A 20,246-nucleotide genomic window follows, 5' to 3' on the forward strand; every position below is an offset into this window, starting at 1 on the left:
ACTTATATGTCCATCAATAAGTGAGTAGTTAAATGAATTATGAATTATTGTTACTTTGTGGAATGGTAGGCATCCATTGAAATATTGGGTCTATATTAAGTATATATAAAATACTAAATATATATTAAATATATCTCTATGTCACATAGGGGAAGGTACCCACAATATATTGTTAAATTGGTTAACAACTGATGATTTCTAGTATATCGGAGCATGAACTGCTTATCTTTGAGTGGTGGGGCAATGGGTGATTTTGACTGTTAAATGGTATTATTTCATCCTGATACATTATAGTTTTTTAAAAATAATTAACATGTTTTTCCTTTTGTAGTCAAAGAGAACAATAAACCTGTTTTTATTTGGAACAAACTATAGGTTTTTGCATCTTACTTTGAATGGAATTTTTTTTAGAAGGATGTAAAACCTTTAAAAATTAAGAATAAGATAGAAGGAATGCTAATAAATAAACTTGAGCAAGTTATTTGACTGCTCCAAGCCAATTTCCTGTAAATTAGGCGCCAATAATACCTATCATATATAGGATTACTGAGTAGTAAATAATATATATAAACTGCTTAATATACTTACTGCACATTGTAGCTGCTCTACCATTATTGCCAGGAATAGGAAGAGAGAGACATCAGGTGACAAATTTGAAAGGGAATACGGAGCAAAAAAAATGTAAGGAGGGAAAGAAGTTATCTTTCAAAAGTGTCTTTCAAATACCTATTATCTCCAACATTCCAGATAAAGTCTTTTCAAGCCCTTGGTATATGCCAGTAACTAACCTTTCCTGTCCAGCCAGTCCACAAACCCTTCAGGCTCTGCCCTCTTTCCCAGTTTGTCACAGCTTGACATCAGGAAAAGGGCTTCTCAGAGTACAGTGCAAGTTAAAGATAAAGGATGTTAGGGCTAAAACTTTTTATCAGAATAAATAATTGTACAGGGGTCTCTAAGTGACATATCATCCTTGATAGAGAGGTCTTAAAGGCCCTTCAAAAAGGTTACATAGTGAAATGTTTGAGAGCTGTTGTTTGAATAGAAGAGCTTCCTGAATACCAGATTAGCATGTTAGTACCCATGACTTAACAAAGTCAGAGCCTCTAACTAAATGTCCTGGGACTTACCTAGTTAATGCAGTTTGTCCAGTCGTTAACTGTGATGGTATCGTCTTTTATGTAGTTGTGCTCTGTTCTATTTCTGGAAATAAAGCATGTGTTCTCTATTAATTTGCTTGCATTTTCAGAATACATTAAGATGGCAGATCACTATGTGCCGGTGCCAGGAGGACCAAACAACAACAACTATGCAAACGTGGAATTAATTCTTGATATTGCTAAAAGGATCCCAGTGCAAGTAAGAGATGCCAGTGTGTCCTTTCAAACCAGTTTAGCCATTTTACAGTTAGACACAAGGGGCTATCCAGAGAAGAACTTTAAATTTTATATAAAGCATCTTTGTTGAAAATTGATAAAGCTTTTTTTGTGAGGGGTATAACAGATGGGGAAAAGAAAGATGGAAAAAATGAATGAGGCAAAAATAAACATAATACAATCAGAAGGTCTGTAAGGGTCTTTCAGAGATTATTTATACTATCCATTTCACCTTCAAACTATCTCAAGTAAATAAAAGTTCCTTTTTCCAATGGAATATTCTTAGCTGAGAATATGGTAGTATAGAAATAGATTATTTCTTCCCTATTATGTTAGGATGTTTAGGATAAATGTACTTAAGCCCAGAGAGAAAAAAAAAAAACAAAACTAGAGATTTATATGGCAGTATAACCACTAAATATAAATGTGGAGTTGGGTGGCCAAAGTAATTGAAACTGTGAAAGAAAACTAGTATTTCTAGAAAAGGCTCTGTAGAGTATAGTGGAAAGGTTATGAATTGAGTTTCCTAAAGAGTAACAAGACTAGCAGGATCTTAATATCAACCTCAACTTTGTTTTGACCTCTTTACAGAGGTTTTGACACAATGGACTGCTTATTCTTGTTCCATAAAAAGTTTGCCAAGAATCAAGTAATTCGGCTTCTGCCGACTTAAGCATTAGGCAGCTCTGGAGCTATTGTACCTCATGGTGTGGGGCCAGTCTTGGTAGAGAGTAGTACAGTTTATCATGTTATTTTAGTATGAATTTTAAGAAAGAATCATATTATCTTCCCTTATAGGCAGTGTGGGCTGGCTGGGGTCATGCTTCTGAGAATCCCAAGCTCCCAGAACTTCTTTTGAAAAATGGCATCGCCTTCATGGGTAAACCTTTCTAACATACTCTTCCTGTCTTTCTGGTTCTCTTTGTCAGTTTTGCCCACATTCCACTTTATATTCTGCTTTTCTTCTGTTTAACATGCACGGGGCTCTTATTTTTCATCAATCAGCAGCTCTCAGAGTAACCCTCTTCATTTCTTTTTTTTGTCTCTTCTTCATTTTTTTAAAAATATAACTTATTGTCAGGTTAGCCAACATCCCTTGTATACAATGTGCTCTTGGCTTCAGGAATAGATTCCCATGATTCATTGCTTACATACATCACCCAGTGCTCATCCCAACAAGTGCCCTCCTCAGTGTCCATCATCCATTTCCTCCTCTCCCCCACCAATCAACCCTCAGTTTGTTTTCTGTATTTAACAGTCTCTTATAGTTTGCCTCCCTGTCTGTTTGAAATTATTTTTCTCCCTTCCCTTCCTCCACTGTCTTCTGTTAAGTTTCTCAAATTCCACATACCTCTTCCTCATTTCTTACATCCTACTTATCTTTCTTCATCTTGATTGTGTTTCTGTCCTCAGGTTCTTTTCCGTGAGATATGGAGGAGGCTCTGCTTTCCAAAACACTGGCTTTTTAAAACTTGGCATTAACCTTAAGAAAATATGTAGAGAAAGGACCTCTTTTTGTGTAGCAGAGATCATTGAATATTAGGATGCCCTAGGACTGTGCCCTTAAATATGAATCAGCACCTTCACATTTAAGCATATAAGTTATATTCCTATAAGTGAGAGCTCTTTCTTCTGACTTTTCTGCTTTCCTTTAGCAGAGAGAAATCTTCTAAAGAGATAAATGTTTACTAATGATAAATTTTCCTTTTGGATTCTCCTAAGACCAAGGAGGGCATATCTCAGACTTGAACCCCAAACTTTATAAGTCCTTTATTTTAAGATTGCTTAAAAAAAAAAAAAAAAAAAAAGGACTTTGATAACCTTGTCAAATTGGATCATGAACAATGATAAAATCAGAGTTAGATTTGTCAGGAATTTAATTCAGCATACATGCTGAACTCTCACTGTATGCTAAAAGCTTATTACATTAAGTTCTATAAAGAGTACAAAGATGAGTCATAACACAGTAATCCCCATAATCAAGTTCACAATCTCCATGATATATGATGTAGGGGAGACCAGACAAATACAAAAATAATTCTATAAAAGATGAAACCTATGTGATGGAAATGAGGCCAAAACGTTACAATCAGGGTTCTTTTCTTATTTTTAGGTCCTCCAAGCCAGGCCATGTGGGCTTTGGGGGATAAGATTGCATCTTCCATAGTGGCTCAAACTGCTGGTATCCCAACTCTTCCCTGGAGTGGGAGTGGTAAGAAAGTATTTCTTGTTTGTGTTTTGAAGTGCGGAAAAATTCAGTAGGATATTTGGGACTGTGGCTTGGGTCTTAAGGTTATTTAAAATGTTATTTGGATTCTTCAGGATAAGAAATAGAATCCAGGTTGATTTATGGTATTTTATATCTCCTAGGCTAATTTATACACCTGTGATTTTATCATGTCTTAGGAATATAAATTTTGTACCAGTTACACATGTGCTAAACTGTGATTTAAATGATCTTGAGATTTAATTTGAATTTGAGGAAACTCTGGGAAAACTCATATGGTTCTGTAGATTTGGATTTACTCTGGGCAGGCTAGAATCTTCATCACAGGTGGACTTAGGCAGAATTAGGTCTTTGAACCTGCCTGGCAGGAGACCTGGTTCACTAAGAAAAACCCACTTACTCAAATGTTTGCCTACTATCATTTTCTTCATGTCAACCTACCATCTATTGATGATTTATTTACTTTGGCTGTTAATTCAAACTCTCATTTGCCCTTGATGCAGAAAATGAGGGCAGTAGTCAACCTTTCTTTTGGGCATACAGAAGAATAAAATTTTTCTTAAAATGATTTATACTAGACAAATCCCTTTAAGAGTGCCATGTGAATCATTATAACTAATAACAATATAAATTTGCTTAGTACTCAACCACAGGGAACAACAAACTAAAATGTCTTTCAAATGGGAACGACCATTGCCTTGAGGCCCAACAGATTTGAACTCTTGTTACTCTGGCTCTCCAGGGGGATTGCAATATCCTCTCTAGACCTGCTGGGTCAAACAGTTTAAAATAAAAGGTTGAATTTGTTCTCGTTTGAATGGAGAGGCTATAGCATACCCCTTGTGGCTGAGTACAGGGACATTCAGGGAGCATGGAATCATGACTCTGCTGAGGCCAATAAAACTGCCATTTCCATTTCCGAGGGCTCATAAAGATTGAATTATTTCCCAGACCTCTGGCCCTGGAGCAGGCCTGAACACACAAATTGAAGGTATTTTGCCTGCTGAGTTGCTGTGAGAAGTCTGACATGCTTTTTTTTTTCAGTCTTGTATATTCTTGCATTTTTATAAGTTTGCTCCCTATTAGCTCTCCTGGCTTCCTCCAGGGTAAGAACCCAAGTTGTCAGGTCTTCTAGAGCTAAATACCGCTAACCCTGAGAATTGAGGGCTTTATGGCATCCTTTTTTTCTCACATATCCTTAATTTTGGATAAATACGAGGTCATTTTAAAGAAGGAATAGCAGAAAATTGACAAAACAGAAGCTTTTAAAGCAGCTTTTAAGTTACCGTTATCTATTACAGGTCTTCGTGTGGACTGGCAGGAAAATGATTTTTCAAAACGTATCTTAAATGTTCCCCAGGAATTATATCAAAAAGGTTATGTGAAGGATGTGGATGATGGGCTGAAGGTAGGTTACTAACTACAGAGTGATGTCTTTCAACTGACTGATTGTAGTCACAAACGTTAATTTGAAGCCTGGTTCATGATATGCACCCATGAGGGCATTGGGATTGTAAGACCAGGAGATATATAGAGTAAGGAAGTGACCTAAATTTAACAAAAATAAATTTGTTGTGAAGTAAACCCTCACCTGGACAGAACATTTCTTAGGTGGCTAAATCAGAGCTTTTAGAAAATACTGATTCTCTACTGTACTACCTGTTATTATGTGTATGTGTGTGTTGGTGGGGTGGGGGGCAACAAACAACACATATTTGCCCTGCTTGAATTCAGAACCAAGAAGCCAGGCAGATAGAGAAATGTCAGCTTTATTATGAATAGAGATGTTGGTGAAATGGCTTATGTGTTTAGCAACAATCAGATTTGTAAACTGAACGTCAGAGTTAAATATGCTTACTCACTGGGTACTGGTGGTGCTGAATAACCAAAGATGTTCCTCTCCAGAGATAGAGCTTTTACCATTCAGCTTCTTGTATCACTGAGAGCTGACAAAGAGCATATGCTCTGCGCAGTGGGCTGATCCCAAAGGGGAAGAGGCTGAGCTGTGCATGCTCAGTTCCTCCTTCCAAACTGACCAATCACATAATTTGTTCTTTTTCCCTTGGGGGAGGGGGGTGGGAGCCAAGAGAGGCTGAAAATGTCTAATTACAGTCCATCCTTTTGGAAACATGAACCCAAACAAAAAGAGATCCTTTCTCCAACATTACCTTTTCTTTCTTTTATAAGTTCTCTTCAGTTTGTTCCCCTTTCACTTTTTAAATAGTTGGAAATGTCAGTTATGCTTCCAAGTAGATGATGAAAGAGGCTGTTTTAGAAAAACACAATACTTGTGTTTGAATTATATGTTATAAATTCAAGAAAAAATGCTGAATGCTCAACTAATTTTCCTCTTTTGTTTGCATTTCACGTTGTGTCTTTTAATCTCCTTAATAAAATTAATATTTCTAATTGAATTGCCAACCTCATACTCTATTTGCTATAATTTGCAAAAGTAGAAGCCCTTTGTAAAGAACTAGCTATTTTGCTTGTCAATTGAAATTCCTTTTTTTCCTTGTCATAATTTTGTTTTATTTATTTTTTAAGTTTATTTATTTATTTTGAGAGAGAGAGAGCATGAGCGGGGCAGAGGAGAGGGAGGGAGGGAGGGAGGGAGGGAGGGAGGGAGGGAGAGAGAGAGAGAGAGAGAGAGAGAGAGAGAGAGAGAATCCCAAGCAGGCTCTGTGCTGACAGCAACACGGGGTTTGAACCCATGAACCTGAGCTGAAATCAAGAGTTGGACACTTAACCAACTGAGCCACATAGGTGCCCCTCCTTGTCTTAATTTTAAACATAAAAATTTCTGGTAGAAAATTTGGAAGGTCAGAAAAGAGATGATGATAAACCCACCATCCAGAGATAGATACATATTCATAACACATTCATATATTTTCTTTTGACCTGTTTTTGATTCATAGTATATGTTATTATCCTATAGTGATCATCTTTATTAATAGATTCCCATATTTATAATTATTATGATAAGTATAAAATTAAGGTCACTCTCTCTATATAGTTTAGTAATCCTTTTTTCTTTTCCTACTTTATATTATATAAGCATTTTCCTCCTGAGATTAAAATTCTTTGTGGGGTGCCTGGGCAGCTCAGTCTGTTGAGTGTCCGACTTCAGCTCAGGTCATGATCAAACGGTTGCTGAGTTTGAGCCCCGCGTCAGGCTCTGTGCTGACAGCTCAGGGCCTGGAGCCTGCTTTGGATTCTGTGTCTCCCTCTCTCTCTGCTCCTTCCCTGCTCACATTCTGTCTCTCTCTTTCAAAAATAAATGAAGATTTGGGGCACCTGCGTGGCTCAGTCGGTTAAGGGTCCAACTTTGGCTCAGGTCATGATCTTGCAGTCGGTGAGTTTGAGCCCCACGTCAGGCTCTGTGCTGACAGCTCAGAGCCTGGAGCCTGCTTCAGATTCTGTGTCTCCCTCTCTCTCTGCCCCTCCCCAACTTGTACTCTGTCTCTCTGTCTCTCTCTCTCAAAAATAAATAAACATTAAAAAAAATTTTTTTTAATAATATTTAAAAAAATTTTTTTAATACTTTGCAAATATTCTAAATAGATGACCTGTGCCTAGAGTTTTCATATTTTCTTAAAAGGCCTGCCTTCTTACTGATATCATGTGGACTACCTTATTTTTTTTTTTTTTAAGTCTTTTCCACATTCGTGGCTGTTTCTTTGATCCCTATCACCCAGTGATAGCCCTTTATTTGCCAATACTATTTCATCATGCTGTTTGTTTTTAAAAAAAATTTTTTTTGTTAATGTTTACTTATTTTTGAGAGAGAGAGAGAGAGAGAGAGAGAGAGATAGTGTGAGTGGAGGAGGGGCAGAGAGAGAGGGAGACACAGAACAAAGCAGGCTCCAGGCTCTAAGCTATCAGCACAGAGCCTAAAGTGGGGCTCAAACCCACAAACCACAAGATCATGACCTGAGCTGAAGTCAGACGCTTAACTGACTAAGACACCCAGGTGCCCCTGTTGATACAATTTTAGATCTTATTATAATGTAAACCATAAATCACTGGAAGGTTTTGACAAAGGAATGACTTAGTTATTTTAAATTTTGGTTAACTTCTACCTACCCCCTTTACTTTTTGCCATAACAATACTGTCTGGACATTTTTCATATCACTATATATAAAAACCACCTCATTCTTTTTAATAATTGCACTGTATTCTCTTTTTTTAAAATTTTTAAATTTTTAATGTTTATTTATATTTGAAAGAGAGAGAGTGGGGGAGGGGCAGAGAGAGAGGGAGACACAGAATCTGAAGCAGGCTCCAGGCTCTATGCTGTCAGCACAGAGCCCGACGTGGGGCTCGAACTCTGAGCCAAAGTCGGACGCTCAACCGACTGAGCCACCCAGGTGCCCCAATTGCACTGTATTCTAATAGATGGGCATATCTTGATTTAACCAGCTCCCTACTTAATGGATATATAATTAATTTTCAGAAAGTTTAGACTTGCTACCTGATCATTATCAAATGTTGTAAATGTGAAAACCACATTTAGTATGTTTTGAAAATTAATTTTCTAACTAATTTTATTAATATTTGGGCACCTGGGTTGCTCAGTCAGTTAAGTGTCCAACTTAACGCTTGGGTCATGATCTTGCTGTTCATGGGTTTGAGCTCCACATTGGGCTCTGCGGTGGCAGTGTGGAGCCTACTTGGGATTCTCTCTTTCTCCTCTCTCTCTACCCCTCCCCTGCTTGCACGCATTCTTTTTCTCTGTCTGTCTCTCTCAGATAAATAAATAAAACTTAAAAAAAAATATTTCAGTGTCTTGTTATTTTTATATTTTACAAAAAGTTAAGTGAGAAAATAATTTCTGGATATGTGAGAGGTCTGATTTGTTGAATATTTTATGTTGTCAGAAACTGTACTGAGACCATTGACTACCTCTACCTTTTTTAAAAATAAAAATTAGAGGTAAAACATGAAGACCTGCATACTATAAGAAATTCCAATAATATAGAAATAAATACAGTAAGAAGTAGAGGTATATCTATTTATCTTCCTTTTATCACCACTGGTGTATATTCTAGCCTTTTTTTTTTTTTTTTTGCACCCACATATGTGGGTGTATGAAAGTATACATAATTATATATAAACATACAGTTTTATTTTGTTTTTGGCCTACACAGGATTGTCTTACATTGAACCATATGAAATTGCAAATATTCAACCATTTTTTTACCTACAAAAAAGGCCATTTCTTTTGGTTCAGCCTAATGCTACGAATATTGTTTTACTGCTCCCCCCCCCCCCCCCCCCCCCAATAGTATGTCTTCAGGACCTTTCTATTTTACTACTTTTGGACCTACCAATGGCAGCATTCTTAAAGGGAGAAACTGCCAGTTTTCTCCTTCCCTGTTATTACTACTCTTATTTCCATTTTTCTCTTTCTTCTTGAAGGCAGCAGAGGAAGTTGGATATCCAGTAATGATCAAGGCCTCAGAAGGAGGAGGAGGGAAAGGAATCAGAAAAGTTAACAATGCAGATGACTTCCCGAACCTCTTCAGACAGGTAGAATACAAGTTGTTTTTGTTTGCTTGAATTTACATGTATATCAGAGATACATGATTTAACTCACACTATATCTACAATCTGTTATGTTGTACACCAAAAACTAATGTTGTATGTCACTTATACCTCCATAAAATAAAAGATAATATTCATAATATAATATGGATGTCCAGAAAATGTAATTTTTTATTTTGTCTGTAAGTACTCTAGTCTTTCTCCTAGCTCCTACCTGCTTATTAGCAATGTCCAATTCAGTGTAAGTTTTTATTCAATAAGGTGATTCAAACAGTAGTTATTCTCCATAATATAAAAGTCTTCCTATATGAGAACACCTATATGATCCCTGTGGCTCACAGGACCTCATAGTGATAAGAAAGAGTCACAATGCCTTTCGACATTTTTGTGTTTCTCTTTTGCTGGCATTGTAGATAAATTATGTGGTTAGCTCCTGATTCGGATGCTCTTGCATGGCTGGGCTCAGACTCTCTGGTTGGCTTTACTTCACTTCAGTTCAAAGTGGCTGCAGGTTCCAGAGTTTATGCTATATGTCCCATCTACCTGGCCAGCTCAGCAGCCTGCACCCTCGTCTGTGCTGCATGGCCACTGCACCTTGGCACAGGAACCCTATGGCAGGTCTACATTCTATCATTGGGGATTTTCTAGGAAAGCTGAGCTTCCGATATCTGCCTAACCCTCTGATTTGCAGCCATGTTGGTGTGGCCATACTACAGGTTAGTTGTGGAGGCCAAATAAATGATCTCTTTTCAGAATCTTAGATAATTGGGAGACAGAAATCTCTTCTTTCCTGCCCGAGGACTACCCTCACATACTTGACTCACTTTCTTTTTCTCCTACCAGAAAAAGATGAGTCAGAAAAAGGAAAATTGGACACCTTCTGGGCTTTCACTTTCCTAGCTTCCCACTGTTCTTATTTTTCCCAGCATTTTTTACTTTCTACTGTCTTTTACTAGTGTCTCTGGCCATCTTCTATTTGCCCTCTTTAAAAAGCAAACAACATTAAACAGCAAACTGATAAAAGTGATAAATCCATTGTTTTACTGCATTATCCTGTTTTGAATGTCAGATTTTGAGTATTACCCTTCTTTTTCCTTTTTACCCTACATTCCTTTTGTAGTTTACCTGAATTTATAGGAAGATCAATGCCTCACAGGATCTAAAGGAAAGGACTTTCACTCTTAGAGGCAAAAGAAAAAGCATGTTAAGTTTTAAAAGTATAACTCCTTTAGGTATTTTGAAACTGCTTATTACCATGGAATCAAATAGTTCAAGAATCTAGAACACTAAGATTAAGAAGTTTTATGCGAACGTCCTTAAGTTCCAATAATGATTAACCAAATAACAAACAAATCCTCCCATTGAGAACAAACTAGAAAAGCTGGACAAAATTGTTTTACAAATCTATTTCAAGGCATTAGAAACCTTTCAAGTTAGTAAAGAATTATGGGGCTAAGGTATAGGAGAAGGAAACCCAGGGAGGTGGCATTTAAGGCCACTTTTCCCCTGGCGATATCTTTTGGTTTAAGAAGCAGTTGAAAAGCTGATTGCAGTTTTCAACAGTCTTATAAGACTAAAAGGACAAAACTTAGACTTCAGGGTTTTCTAAGGAGGGTGCCCTGGGAAACTTTCCCGTTTTAGGTTGGGATCTTGAAGGAACTATACCTTAGGAGTAAAAATAAACTGGAAATAGACCAACCCACACAGGCATTAAATCTCAGCTTCAAAATACTCAACCTTTGATTCAAGCAAGGAGTTCTAGGATTGCTGGTGTAACTAACCACCAGAAAGAAGCAAATATAATAATATCCAGGATCTCAAATTATTTCTATTTATTTTTCAAATGTGGTATCAAATAGCCATTTAAAGGTAAGCAGGCATATCAAATTACATGACTGAAAATCAAGAAAAATGAAAGTCAGTATAAAAGACCCCATAGAGAGTTTAGATAATGGATCTATCAGACAAGGATGTTACAGTAATTATACTTAATGTTTTCAAGGAAATTAAAGACAAGATTGAGAATTTTGTCAGAAAAGTGGAAACTATAAAGAAGAAACAAATTTTAGAGCTGAAAAGACAATAACTATAATTAAGAAGTCAGTAGAGGAGTTTAATAGCATATTAGATGCAATTGAAGAGAGAATTAGTGACTGGAAGATAGCTCAGAAGAAAATCCAGACTAAAGCATGAAGAGACAAAAGGATGAAAAATACAGAAAAGAGCATGTGAGAGATCATTTGCAAAGATGACCATAATAACTTCTCCTATTTCTGTATACACACCCTGGTATAATATGATTTTTGCCTCTCCTCTCATCAAGAAAGAGAGTCTTTTTCCCACTCTCTGAATTTTTGCTGGCCTTGTGACTTATTTTAACCAAGAGAATGTAGCAGAAATGCTGTATAAGTTCTGAAGCCTAAACCTCAACTGGTCTTGTAGTTTCTGCCATTGCCCTCTTGAATTGAGCCTCAGACTGACAAGTGAAGAGCCTGGTCTAAACTTTTGGAGAAAAAGAGGCCACATGAAGTAGAGAGGAGTTGTCCCAGCTGAGACTTCCTAGACCTACATGCTGACAGTCAGCACCACATTTGAGTCATGAATGTGAGACCCTGTTAGGCCATCCAGCCCCAGTTAAATTGTCAGATGACTACAGCTGCATGATTAGTAACTTCTGGCCAGGATCAACAGAAATACCCAACTGAGCCCCAGTCAATTGCTGTAAACAAATCAAATGCTCAGTGTCCTGTTACTAAATTTTTGGTGGTTTGTTAAGCATCAATGGGTAACTGCCACAGAAATTGATACCTAAAGGTGTGATGCTGCCGTAACAAAAAGTAAAATATGTCGCATTGGCTTTAAGACTGGCTCATACATGGAGGCTGGGGAAATGGTGGAGATTGTCAATGAAGACTGGAGGAATGGTGGATAGGCAGTGAGGGAATTATTAGTAGGGTCTGGAAAAAAGGGTAGCATATGTTCTGTAATGATGGAACAAATTGTCTGAGGTAACTTGGAAAATAGAGAATGTATTTAATGAACTCATGGACCTAATTAAGGAAATCTCTAGACAGAATGTTGAAAGTATCTCGAATCCTTCTGGTTACTTATGCTAAGGAATAATAAGAGAGATGAGCTAAAGAAGGTGTTTCAAACTTGTTGAGTTTGAAAACAGAACTTTTTTTCATTCCCAGTCTCTCCACCTGGTAAAAAGATCCTCATGAATAGCTGTGAGATCCTTTAAGGCTTAGAGATATTTAAGACACTACCTGGTGGATTATCCTCTCAGCTAAAAGGAAAGAGTTTCAAAGAATCTTAAAGGTGTTATCCCACAGCAGGCTGATATGCCCAAAGTATAGAGATATCTGTGCAGAAAAGTTATGGATGTATCTTTTGGGGCAAGGAGTAAATCCCCCAGTGTGATTCATAGGAAGCCCACAAATTTTTCAATGGACTTGTACTGATAATTACACCAAAGGGACAGAGGTAGTTCAAACTTCAAAGAGCCTTGTGGGTTTTCAATTTCCTGTAAACAGGAAGCAGAGTGAGAAAGCTATTCAGCTGTAAACATCTAATAAAAAGATTTGTCAGAGAGCAGAGCCAGGAGCCCAGAGAGCATAGCTAAGAACAAAGGAGAGCCATGCACCGTGGATTAGGAAAATCACTGCCAGGGAGCAGAACAAGACCCTGAAAAATTTCCCTGCCCCTAGAGTAAGGGAACCTGACATGTACCCATCTGGACTTCAGAGTTGCTATGGAACAGTGACCACTGTGTACTTCCCATCCTCTCTTCTTTGAACAGGATTATCCTTTATGGTTATCCTTTCCCCATCTCATCATTAAATAGTGGGGGTGTTGGGGCAGATAACTTGTCTTTTTAGTTCCCAGATCGTTGGATCAAGAGAAATTGCACCTGAGGAGCTGCACCCAAGGAGTCTTATTCGCATCTGGACATGATTCATGAGAAAATGGACGTCAAGCCTGATGCCATGATTGGATGACTTTGGGGGTCTTGGGAGGGGGTGAGTCTATTTTGCATGTGGGAGGTCTATGAATTATTGTGGCCAGAGGGTGGACCATAGTAGATTGTTTGCAGACATGGCCGCAATAACTCCTCCCATCCTTGTATGTATCCTTTTGCAATGTGATTGCCTTTCCTCTCATCAAGAGGTGGCATCTCTTTTTCCACCCCTTGAGTCTTAGCTGGCCCTGTGGCTTGCTTAAACCATTAGAATGTGGCAAAAGTGGTGTTGTGTAAGTTCTAGAGCCTAGGGCTTGTGAAGCCTTGGAGCTTCTGCCCTCACCGTCTTGGAACACTGCATTGAAGAAGCCTGATCTAGCACATTGGAGAATGAGAGGCCACATGCTATAAATAAGCTGTTCCAGTCGAGGCTCCCTTGACCTACCTGCCAACAGTCACCACAAGTCACCCGACATTTGAGTGAGACCATTCAGCCCCACTTGAACTACCAGATGATGATATGCACAAATGACCCCAGGCAAGAGCAGAAGAACAACTGCCCAGATGAGGACAGTATCGTGAGCAAATGAAACAGTTGCTGTCCTAAGTAACCCACTGAGTTTTGGGGTGACTTGCTACATAGCAAAACAGCATAAAAGACATATGGGATACAGTGAGATGATCTAATATCATGCACTTGGAATCTCAGAAATGAGAGAGAATGGAACAGAAGCAATATTTGAAGAAATCATGGAGCAGAAACGATATTTGAAGAGATAATGGTTAAGAAGTATCCTGAAGTTACATAAAAGTTACTAAGCACAGATTAAAAAAGTACTATGAGTCCCACAGCACAAATACAGAGAAAACCACATCTAAGATTATCAGAGTAAATCTGCTACCTCAATCCCCTAAAAAAAGAGAGAGAGAGAAAAAGAGAAAATATTAAAGCAGCCGGAAAAAGATTGCTTTCAGAGGAGTAATGATTGATAGTGGACATCTCAGTAGAAACAGTGGAAGCCAGAAAACATTGGATTGTCTTTAAAGTGCTGAAAGAAGGTAACCGCCAGTGTAGAATTTTGTATCTAGTGGCATTATGCTTCAAAACTGAAGATCAAAATCCTTCAACTACAACACCCTCTGTGACGTGATGTGAACCAAGAAAGCATCTAGTCTGGAGCCAGTTGTACATTTGGCTGTCTGGAGTTGATGGCAGTATTTTACCCTTTTGTGGGATTTGTGTGTGTGTCTTTTCAGACTATTTTGTTTTTCACTTTTGTAACACATTGGGTGTTCATATGTTTCATAGTCATCTATTAATATTGGTTATATAACTAAGAATTCAACATCTTAATAGGTGAGGGCATGAACTATATTTTATTCTTTTTTTGTATTCCTGCTAATTAACATGGTCCCTGACACTTCTAGGCATCTGCCTGTTGAAATTGAAGTGCTTACCACTTAAGAATTTGTTTTATTTCCTCTTCTAATATAGGTTCAAGCTGAAGTCCCTGGATCTCCTATATTTGTGATGAGACTAGCCAAACAATCCCGTCATCTGGAGGTACAGATTTTAGCAGATCAGTATGGCAATGCTATCTCTCTGTTTGGTCGTGACTGCTCTGTGCAGCGCAGGCATCAGAAGATTATTGAAGAAGCACCAGCTGCTATTGCTACTCCAGCAGTATTCGAACATATGGAACAGGTGTGTATATGAAAAGCTGTAATTTTTGTTTTCTTACACAGAACTACTACTCATTCAGTTCATAGGACTCCTGCTCATTCAATTCATACACCTGAGTATAGTGGAATTTCAAGTGGTTCTAGATAATTGCTAAGATTATATCCTTGTCCTAGAGGAAAAATAATCCTACTCTTCTCCCTCTAAACATTTCCGGCTCTAAATTAGTTAACACTTTTGATAAAAATGAGTGTACTGTTTCGAGTATGGGTAAAAAAGAGAAATGATTGGGGACAGTGAATTTTTTTTTTTTTAAGCAACCTCCTGATAAGCAGGTAGTTCCATTTTCTAGTTGATTATCTTTGAGTCTTCAGATGTCTTTTTTCAGATCCATTATCTCTTAAAAGATCTTCTGAGCATCTTAAAGTTTATATATTCTATATTTTTGTGTAGAAAAGAATTCTCAACAGTCTTGCAAGGTTTCTTGGAAACGGTTGTAGTTTAGGGGTCTGAACATGGTCTTTTCTGGAATAGTGACTGAGTCTTCATCTTATTGGAAATATATTTTCCATCTCTTTTTTCCTGAATTCCAAACAAGCTAAATATATGGTCTTCTGTTTTGGAAGTTTAATTCCTACATGTGTATGCATTAATTAAGAATTTTTCTTTAACTGCTATGATAAGGAGGCCTCCAAAATACAGTGGCCTTTTTTTGTTTTGTTTTTGAGAGAGAAAGAGGTAGGGGGCAGGTAGGGGCAGAGGGAGAGAGAGAATCCTAAGCAGGGGGCTCAGTCACATGACTGTGAGATCATGACCCAAGCCGAAATCAAGAGTCTGATGCTTAACCGACTGAGCCACTCAGGTACACTCAAATACAGTGACTTAAACAAGGTGTAAATTGTCTTTCTCTCTCTACCATCATTGAGAGATGAGTTGGTACCAGGGATCCATTCTTACTGCTGTGTTGTTCACTAGGAAAGGGGTGAGCAAACTCCCTTGGTGAGCAAGCCAAATCCAACCTGCCAACTTTTTTTTAATGCATATTTATTTTGAGAGGAGGCAGGGGTGGGAGGAGAGAGAGAACAAATGGGGGAGGGGCAGAGAGAATCCCAAGCAGGCTCCTCACTGTCAGCATGGAGCCGGACATGGGGCTCGATCCCATGAACTGCAAGATCATGACCTGAGCCAAAATCAGGAGTCAGACACTTAAACAATTGAGCCATCCAGGCGTCCCATAACCTGTTAACTTTTTTTGTAAATAAAAATTTATTGGATCTCAGCCACATTAATTTATTTATGTTATAGCCCACAAAGCTGAAAATAATTATTATTTGGTCCTTTAATGAAAATGTTTGCCAACACTTGCCCTAGGGTGTCATTATCTTCATGATTAAAGCTTCTTCATAAGATTATGTTCATATTGTAGCTTGTGGGAGGGGGAAAGAAAGGACTTAGAGGGCAGGCATGTAAAAATGTGATTCAGAAGTTACCCATATTCTGCTCATATCCCATTGGACAAAATTCAGTTACACAATCACACCTACCTGTAGGGGGTGTCAGGAATTGTGGTCACTAACTGGGTGGCCATATACTCAGCTGAAATTCAGGAGATTCTGTTACTAAATGATACAAAGAAAAATCACTGGAGAGCATTTAATAATCTGCCTCAGTCTGCTCCTCTGGCTACCCGTTATCCTTTCACACCCTTTTTCTCACTCTTAGAACATATTTAGTCTTTCCCCAACAAAATCAGCCCAAAGTCCCATCCAATTACTACATTCAGCCCAGAGTCCAGGATCTCTAAGAAATGTACAGTTCTCGCCATTAAATGTTCATGTGGTTTTTCATGGGCCAATGATCTAAAATTCAAGTTGTGTACCCCTTATTATTCTTCCCTGTAGCATATACACAATATACAGTGGTGGAATATGAGCAGGATAAGTCCCACTTGGAAAAAAGATAAAAAATATACATAATCACTGGTCCATAGCAGTTATCAAATCCTTCTAGACAGGAATTATGATGATTTCCTGCCTTGTATTAGAGTAATACCTCAGTTAGCCCCCTGGCTGCCTCTGGTTCTGCTGTCTGGAAGTAAATCCCTTATCCATCATCCCTGAAATACCTGTCTTTGTTCCCTGCAAAGTTCTTCCTCATTGAGGTTTCTCTGTGATTGGCCTTTGGAGACTATGCCTTCTTTGGCAGAGTTGGTGCGAGAGGAGAGCCACAAATATTACTCTAGTTATCAATCACAGGCTTTTCAAGGCCAGGTTTGTGGTGTGTTCAGAAATACAGTACCTTCAAAATCTAGTTTCTGGACTGTGTGCTTCCAGTCAGCTTTAGGTAAGAGTAACCACACCCTAAGATTTCTGGAGATAGTAACTTTTCTCTAATAGTGAATCTTTGATACCGGGTTGCTTCAGGGTGAGAATCTAATCTGGTTTGGGGATATAAAAGTAGTTGATTTTTTTCACATCCTGACTTTTTCTAACTATTTTTCTTAGACTTCATGTGTTGTCAGTGTTCCAAGTTATTGTAGAAGACAGTTTATCAAGTGTTTTGTTATGCCTAACAGTAAGACCACAACCTTTTTAGTCTGCAATATTTGTTTCCTTGCTACCCACTACTCTTTTGCTAAGGTAGCATCCCCATGTTTTAATTTTTCTAAATAGTAGCATTATCTGAATTTTATAATTTCTGTATGGATTAGTATACAGGTTAAGCTGTTTAAAAAAGAGATCCAAAAAATACAATGACTTAGATGAGATAGAAGTTTATTTTTCCTTCCTCTCATAATCTGAGGTAAGCTCTCCAGGGTTAGTAGGACGGTTCTACTTCCTGAGGCCATCTTGCAATTCAGGTTCTTTCTGTTTTGTTCTGCCATTCTTAGTGTGTTCTCATCTGCATGGTGGAAACTGGTGTGAACTATCATGATTACATTCCAGTCCACAGAAGGGGAAAAGCTAGGAATAGAAGGACAAGTAGTTTCATTTCCAAAACCCGATTCAGTGCTTATGCATATTACTCACTAATGCTGACATTATATATGTCAAAACTGAGTCACTAGCTAAAGAGAGGTTGAAGAGTATAGTCTTTAGCTGGACAGCCATGTTTCTAGGAAGATGACCAGGAATACTACAAACCAGGGCACACTGAATAGTCTGTCACAATGTTTTATTGCCTGTATATACTTATACTGATAGGGTGAGGTTGCCTATGATGCCAGGTGAAAAACAGTTCTCCCCCGACTCTGGATTGAGTTTGGCACCCATGTCTAGGCACCTTGTGTAATAATCAGAGAGAGTGAAATTTACTCTCATGTGGCTAAAGACCTTTGGTGGCTCTTGTAAACAGTGGATATTTGAGTCAGGGAGAGGCTGTAGGGTCCACCAGCTGGTCAAGGTGAGACACTCATGTTGACTTGTATTTCTTCTTTGAGTGTGCGGTGAAACTTGCCAAAATGGTTGGTTATGTGAGTGCAGGGACTGTCGAATACCTCTACAGCCAGGATGGAAGCTTCTACTTTCTGGAACTGAACCCTCGGCTACAGGTGGAGCACCCTTGTACAGAGATGGTGGCTGATGTCAACCTCCCTGCAGCGCAACTCCAGGTGAGTCACCCTGATCTTGGCTGAGAGAGTTGCCTAGAGAAGTTCTGAATGTCAGAGATGCCTGAGAAACTGGTTTAACTGGTGTCTGATAAAGAGAAGCACCTCCTATCTGAGTCTCATCTAATGTTCATCTCGTGCTATATGGGTTGTGATGTGTGGGTTGGCTTTCCTGATGGGGTACAAATCTAGTAATACTATCATACTTTTTAGCCAGACACATGTGATAGAAACTGTCATAGTTTAGAAAGAAACTTTAAAAATAATATGCTTTATTTGATTATTTTAATTGGAAAAAACCCTTGTAATTGTCCTCTACTCCTTATTACTCATGTTCTATATTAAAGCAATTCCACATCAGAGTGGTGGTTGTAGTTTCTCCTGGCAAGACTATGGCAGCACATTACTTTTATAATATTCAAAGTGCTAGCTGTCAATAATGTTTTCTCCACTCATCCCAGGAAACAAGCGTGGGCGAAGCAGTAATTAATGGCTAATGATGAGGTCTGATATTATTTGTATCTAATATGTTCTTTGCCCACATTGGGAGCTCCTTCTGGGTTTCCATTAAGGAACAAAGATTTATTTACTTCCTCCAGTGGTTTGTGTGAATAATTATGAAGTAATTATGACACAGTTAGGACTTTTTAGCTGTCTGAACTTCTTGGATAGGCACTTACACGAACTCTTCCTATATATATTTTAATTCTGCTCCTTTAATGGAGAAATGCAATAGACACACACACACAACTTAGAGTTACCTATTCGATTATTGTAGAATACAGGTTACAATAGAAATAGAGTATTTTAGGTGAAGCTTACTAAAATGAAAAATCTTGTAGGTAATCTGATAGCCTCCACATTTTAAGGAAAGTAACTGTGAAAAATGAGTGATATGTTTCCTTTCAGATTGCCATGGGGATCCCTCTGTATAGAATCAAGGATATTCGTATGATGTATGGAGTATCTCCCTGGGGTGATGCTCCCATTGATTTTGAAAATTCTGCTCATGTTCCTTGCCCAAGGGGCCATGTTATTGCTGCTCGGATCACTAGTGAAAATCCAGATGAGGTAACCCATCACTTAAAAGGTTTATACTTTTTTTTTTTTTTCTATCTTGTGACTTCCTCTGGAGATGGAAATTTATAGAAGTCTCATCAGAGCAGACAAATAAGTGATCACTGCTCCCTTGGCCATTTAATCCAACTTTAGTCATTATGGAGTCCTTATTGGGTGGGTAGCACTGGATGTTGGCTCTCAAGCCTTTCTGATTTTTGTGCATCATTTCTGCTTTTGTGTATGATTAACACAGAGTCTAAACAGTGAATGAAGAGTGAACAGTATGTTCTCTTCCTTGGAAGTATAATATGGTTTCTCATATTCTTCATTCTCTAACAGGGTTTTAAGCCCAGCTCAGGAACAGTTCAGGAACTGAATTTCCGTAGCAATAAGAATGTTTGGGGTTATTTCAGTGTTGCTGCTGCAGGGGGCCTTCACGAATTTGCTGATTCTCAGTTTGGTCACTGCTTCTCCTGGGGAGAAAACAGAGAGGAAGCAATTTCGTGAGTATAATAACATTTGATTGCATTAAAAAAAATAAATTTGTTCTAATCTTCAGTGAATGTGTGATCATGGGAATGGAAATTGTCTGCTACAGAAGTACTGATACTGTTTTGGAGGAAATATATCTTCAGTTGTACTTGCGTTCATGTTTTGTTAAATTATGCAGTGTTTGGCAGATGTTTTTCTGTTTGTTCTGAGTCTTTTCAAGTATTCTTACTTTAAATATTTTTGATAAGTTTATAAAATTGATTGCTTTAAAGAAATCATATTTTTCCACAGAAACATTGTT

At 38.1% G+C, this 20,246-nt stretch overlaps 1 protein-coding gene across 21 annotated transcripts in view; it reads left to right on the forward strand.

Annotated features, from left to right (window-relative positions):
• The window catches only part of ACACA (acetyl-CoA carboxylase alpha), a 276,865-nt gene that overhangs the window by 90,656 nt on the left and 165,963 nt on the right, over positions 1–20,246 (forward strand). For all 21 annotated transcript variants that reach the window (XM_060646608.3, XM_078437425.2, XM_081791233.1 and 18 more), the window contains 9 exons: positions 1,247–1,356; positions 2,172–2,253; positions 3,487–3,585; positions 4,902–5,008; positions 9,020–9,130; positions 14,602–14,811; positions 18,227–18,397; positions 19,304–19,465; positions 19,793–19,956. In XM_060646608.3, coding sequence (XP_060502591.1) covers positions 1,247–1,356; positions 2,172–2,253; positions 3,487–3,585; positions 4,902–5,008; positions 9,020–9,130; positions 14,602–14,811; positions 18,227–18,397; positions 19,304–19,465; positions 19,793–19,956 — 1,216 coding nt within the window. The remainder of the gene's footprint in view (positions 1–1,246; positions 1,357–2,171; positions 2,254–3,486; positions 3,586–4,901; positions 5,009–9,019; positions 9,131–14,601; positions 14,812–18,226; positions 18,398–19,303; positions 19,466–19,792; positions 19,957–20,246) is intronic.

The sequence above is a fragment of the Panthera onca genome, chromosome E1 (assembly GCF_046562875.1).
Source record: "Panthera onca isolate mPanOnc1 chromosome E1, mPanOnc1 haplotype 2, whole genome shotgun sequence".
Taxonomy (NCBI): Eukaryota; Metazoa; Chordata; class Mammalia; order Carnivora; family Felidae; genus Panthera; species Panthera onca.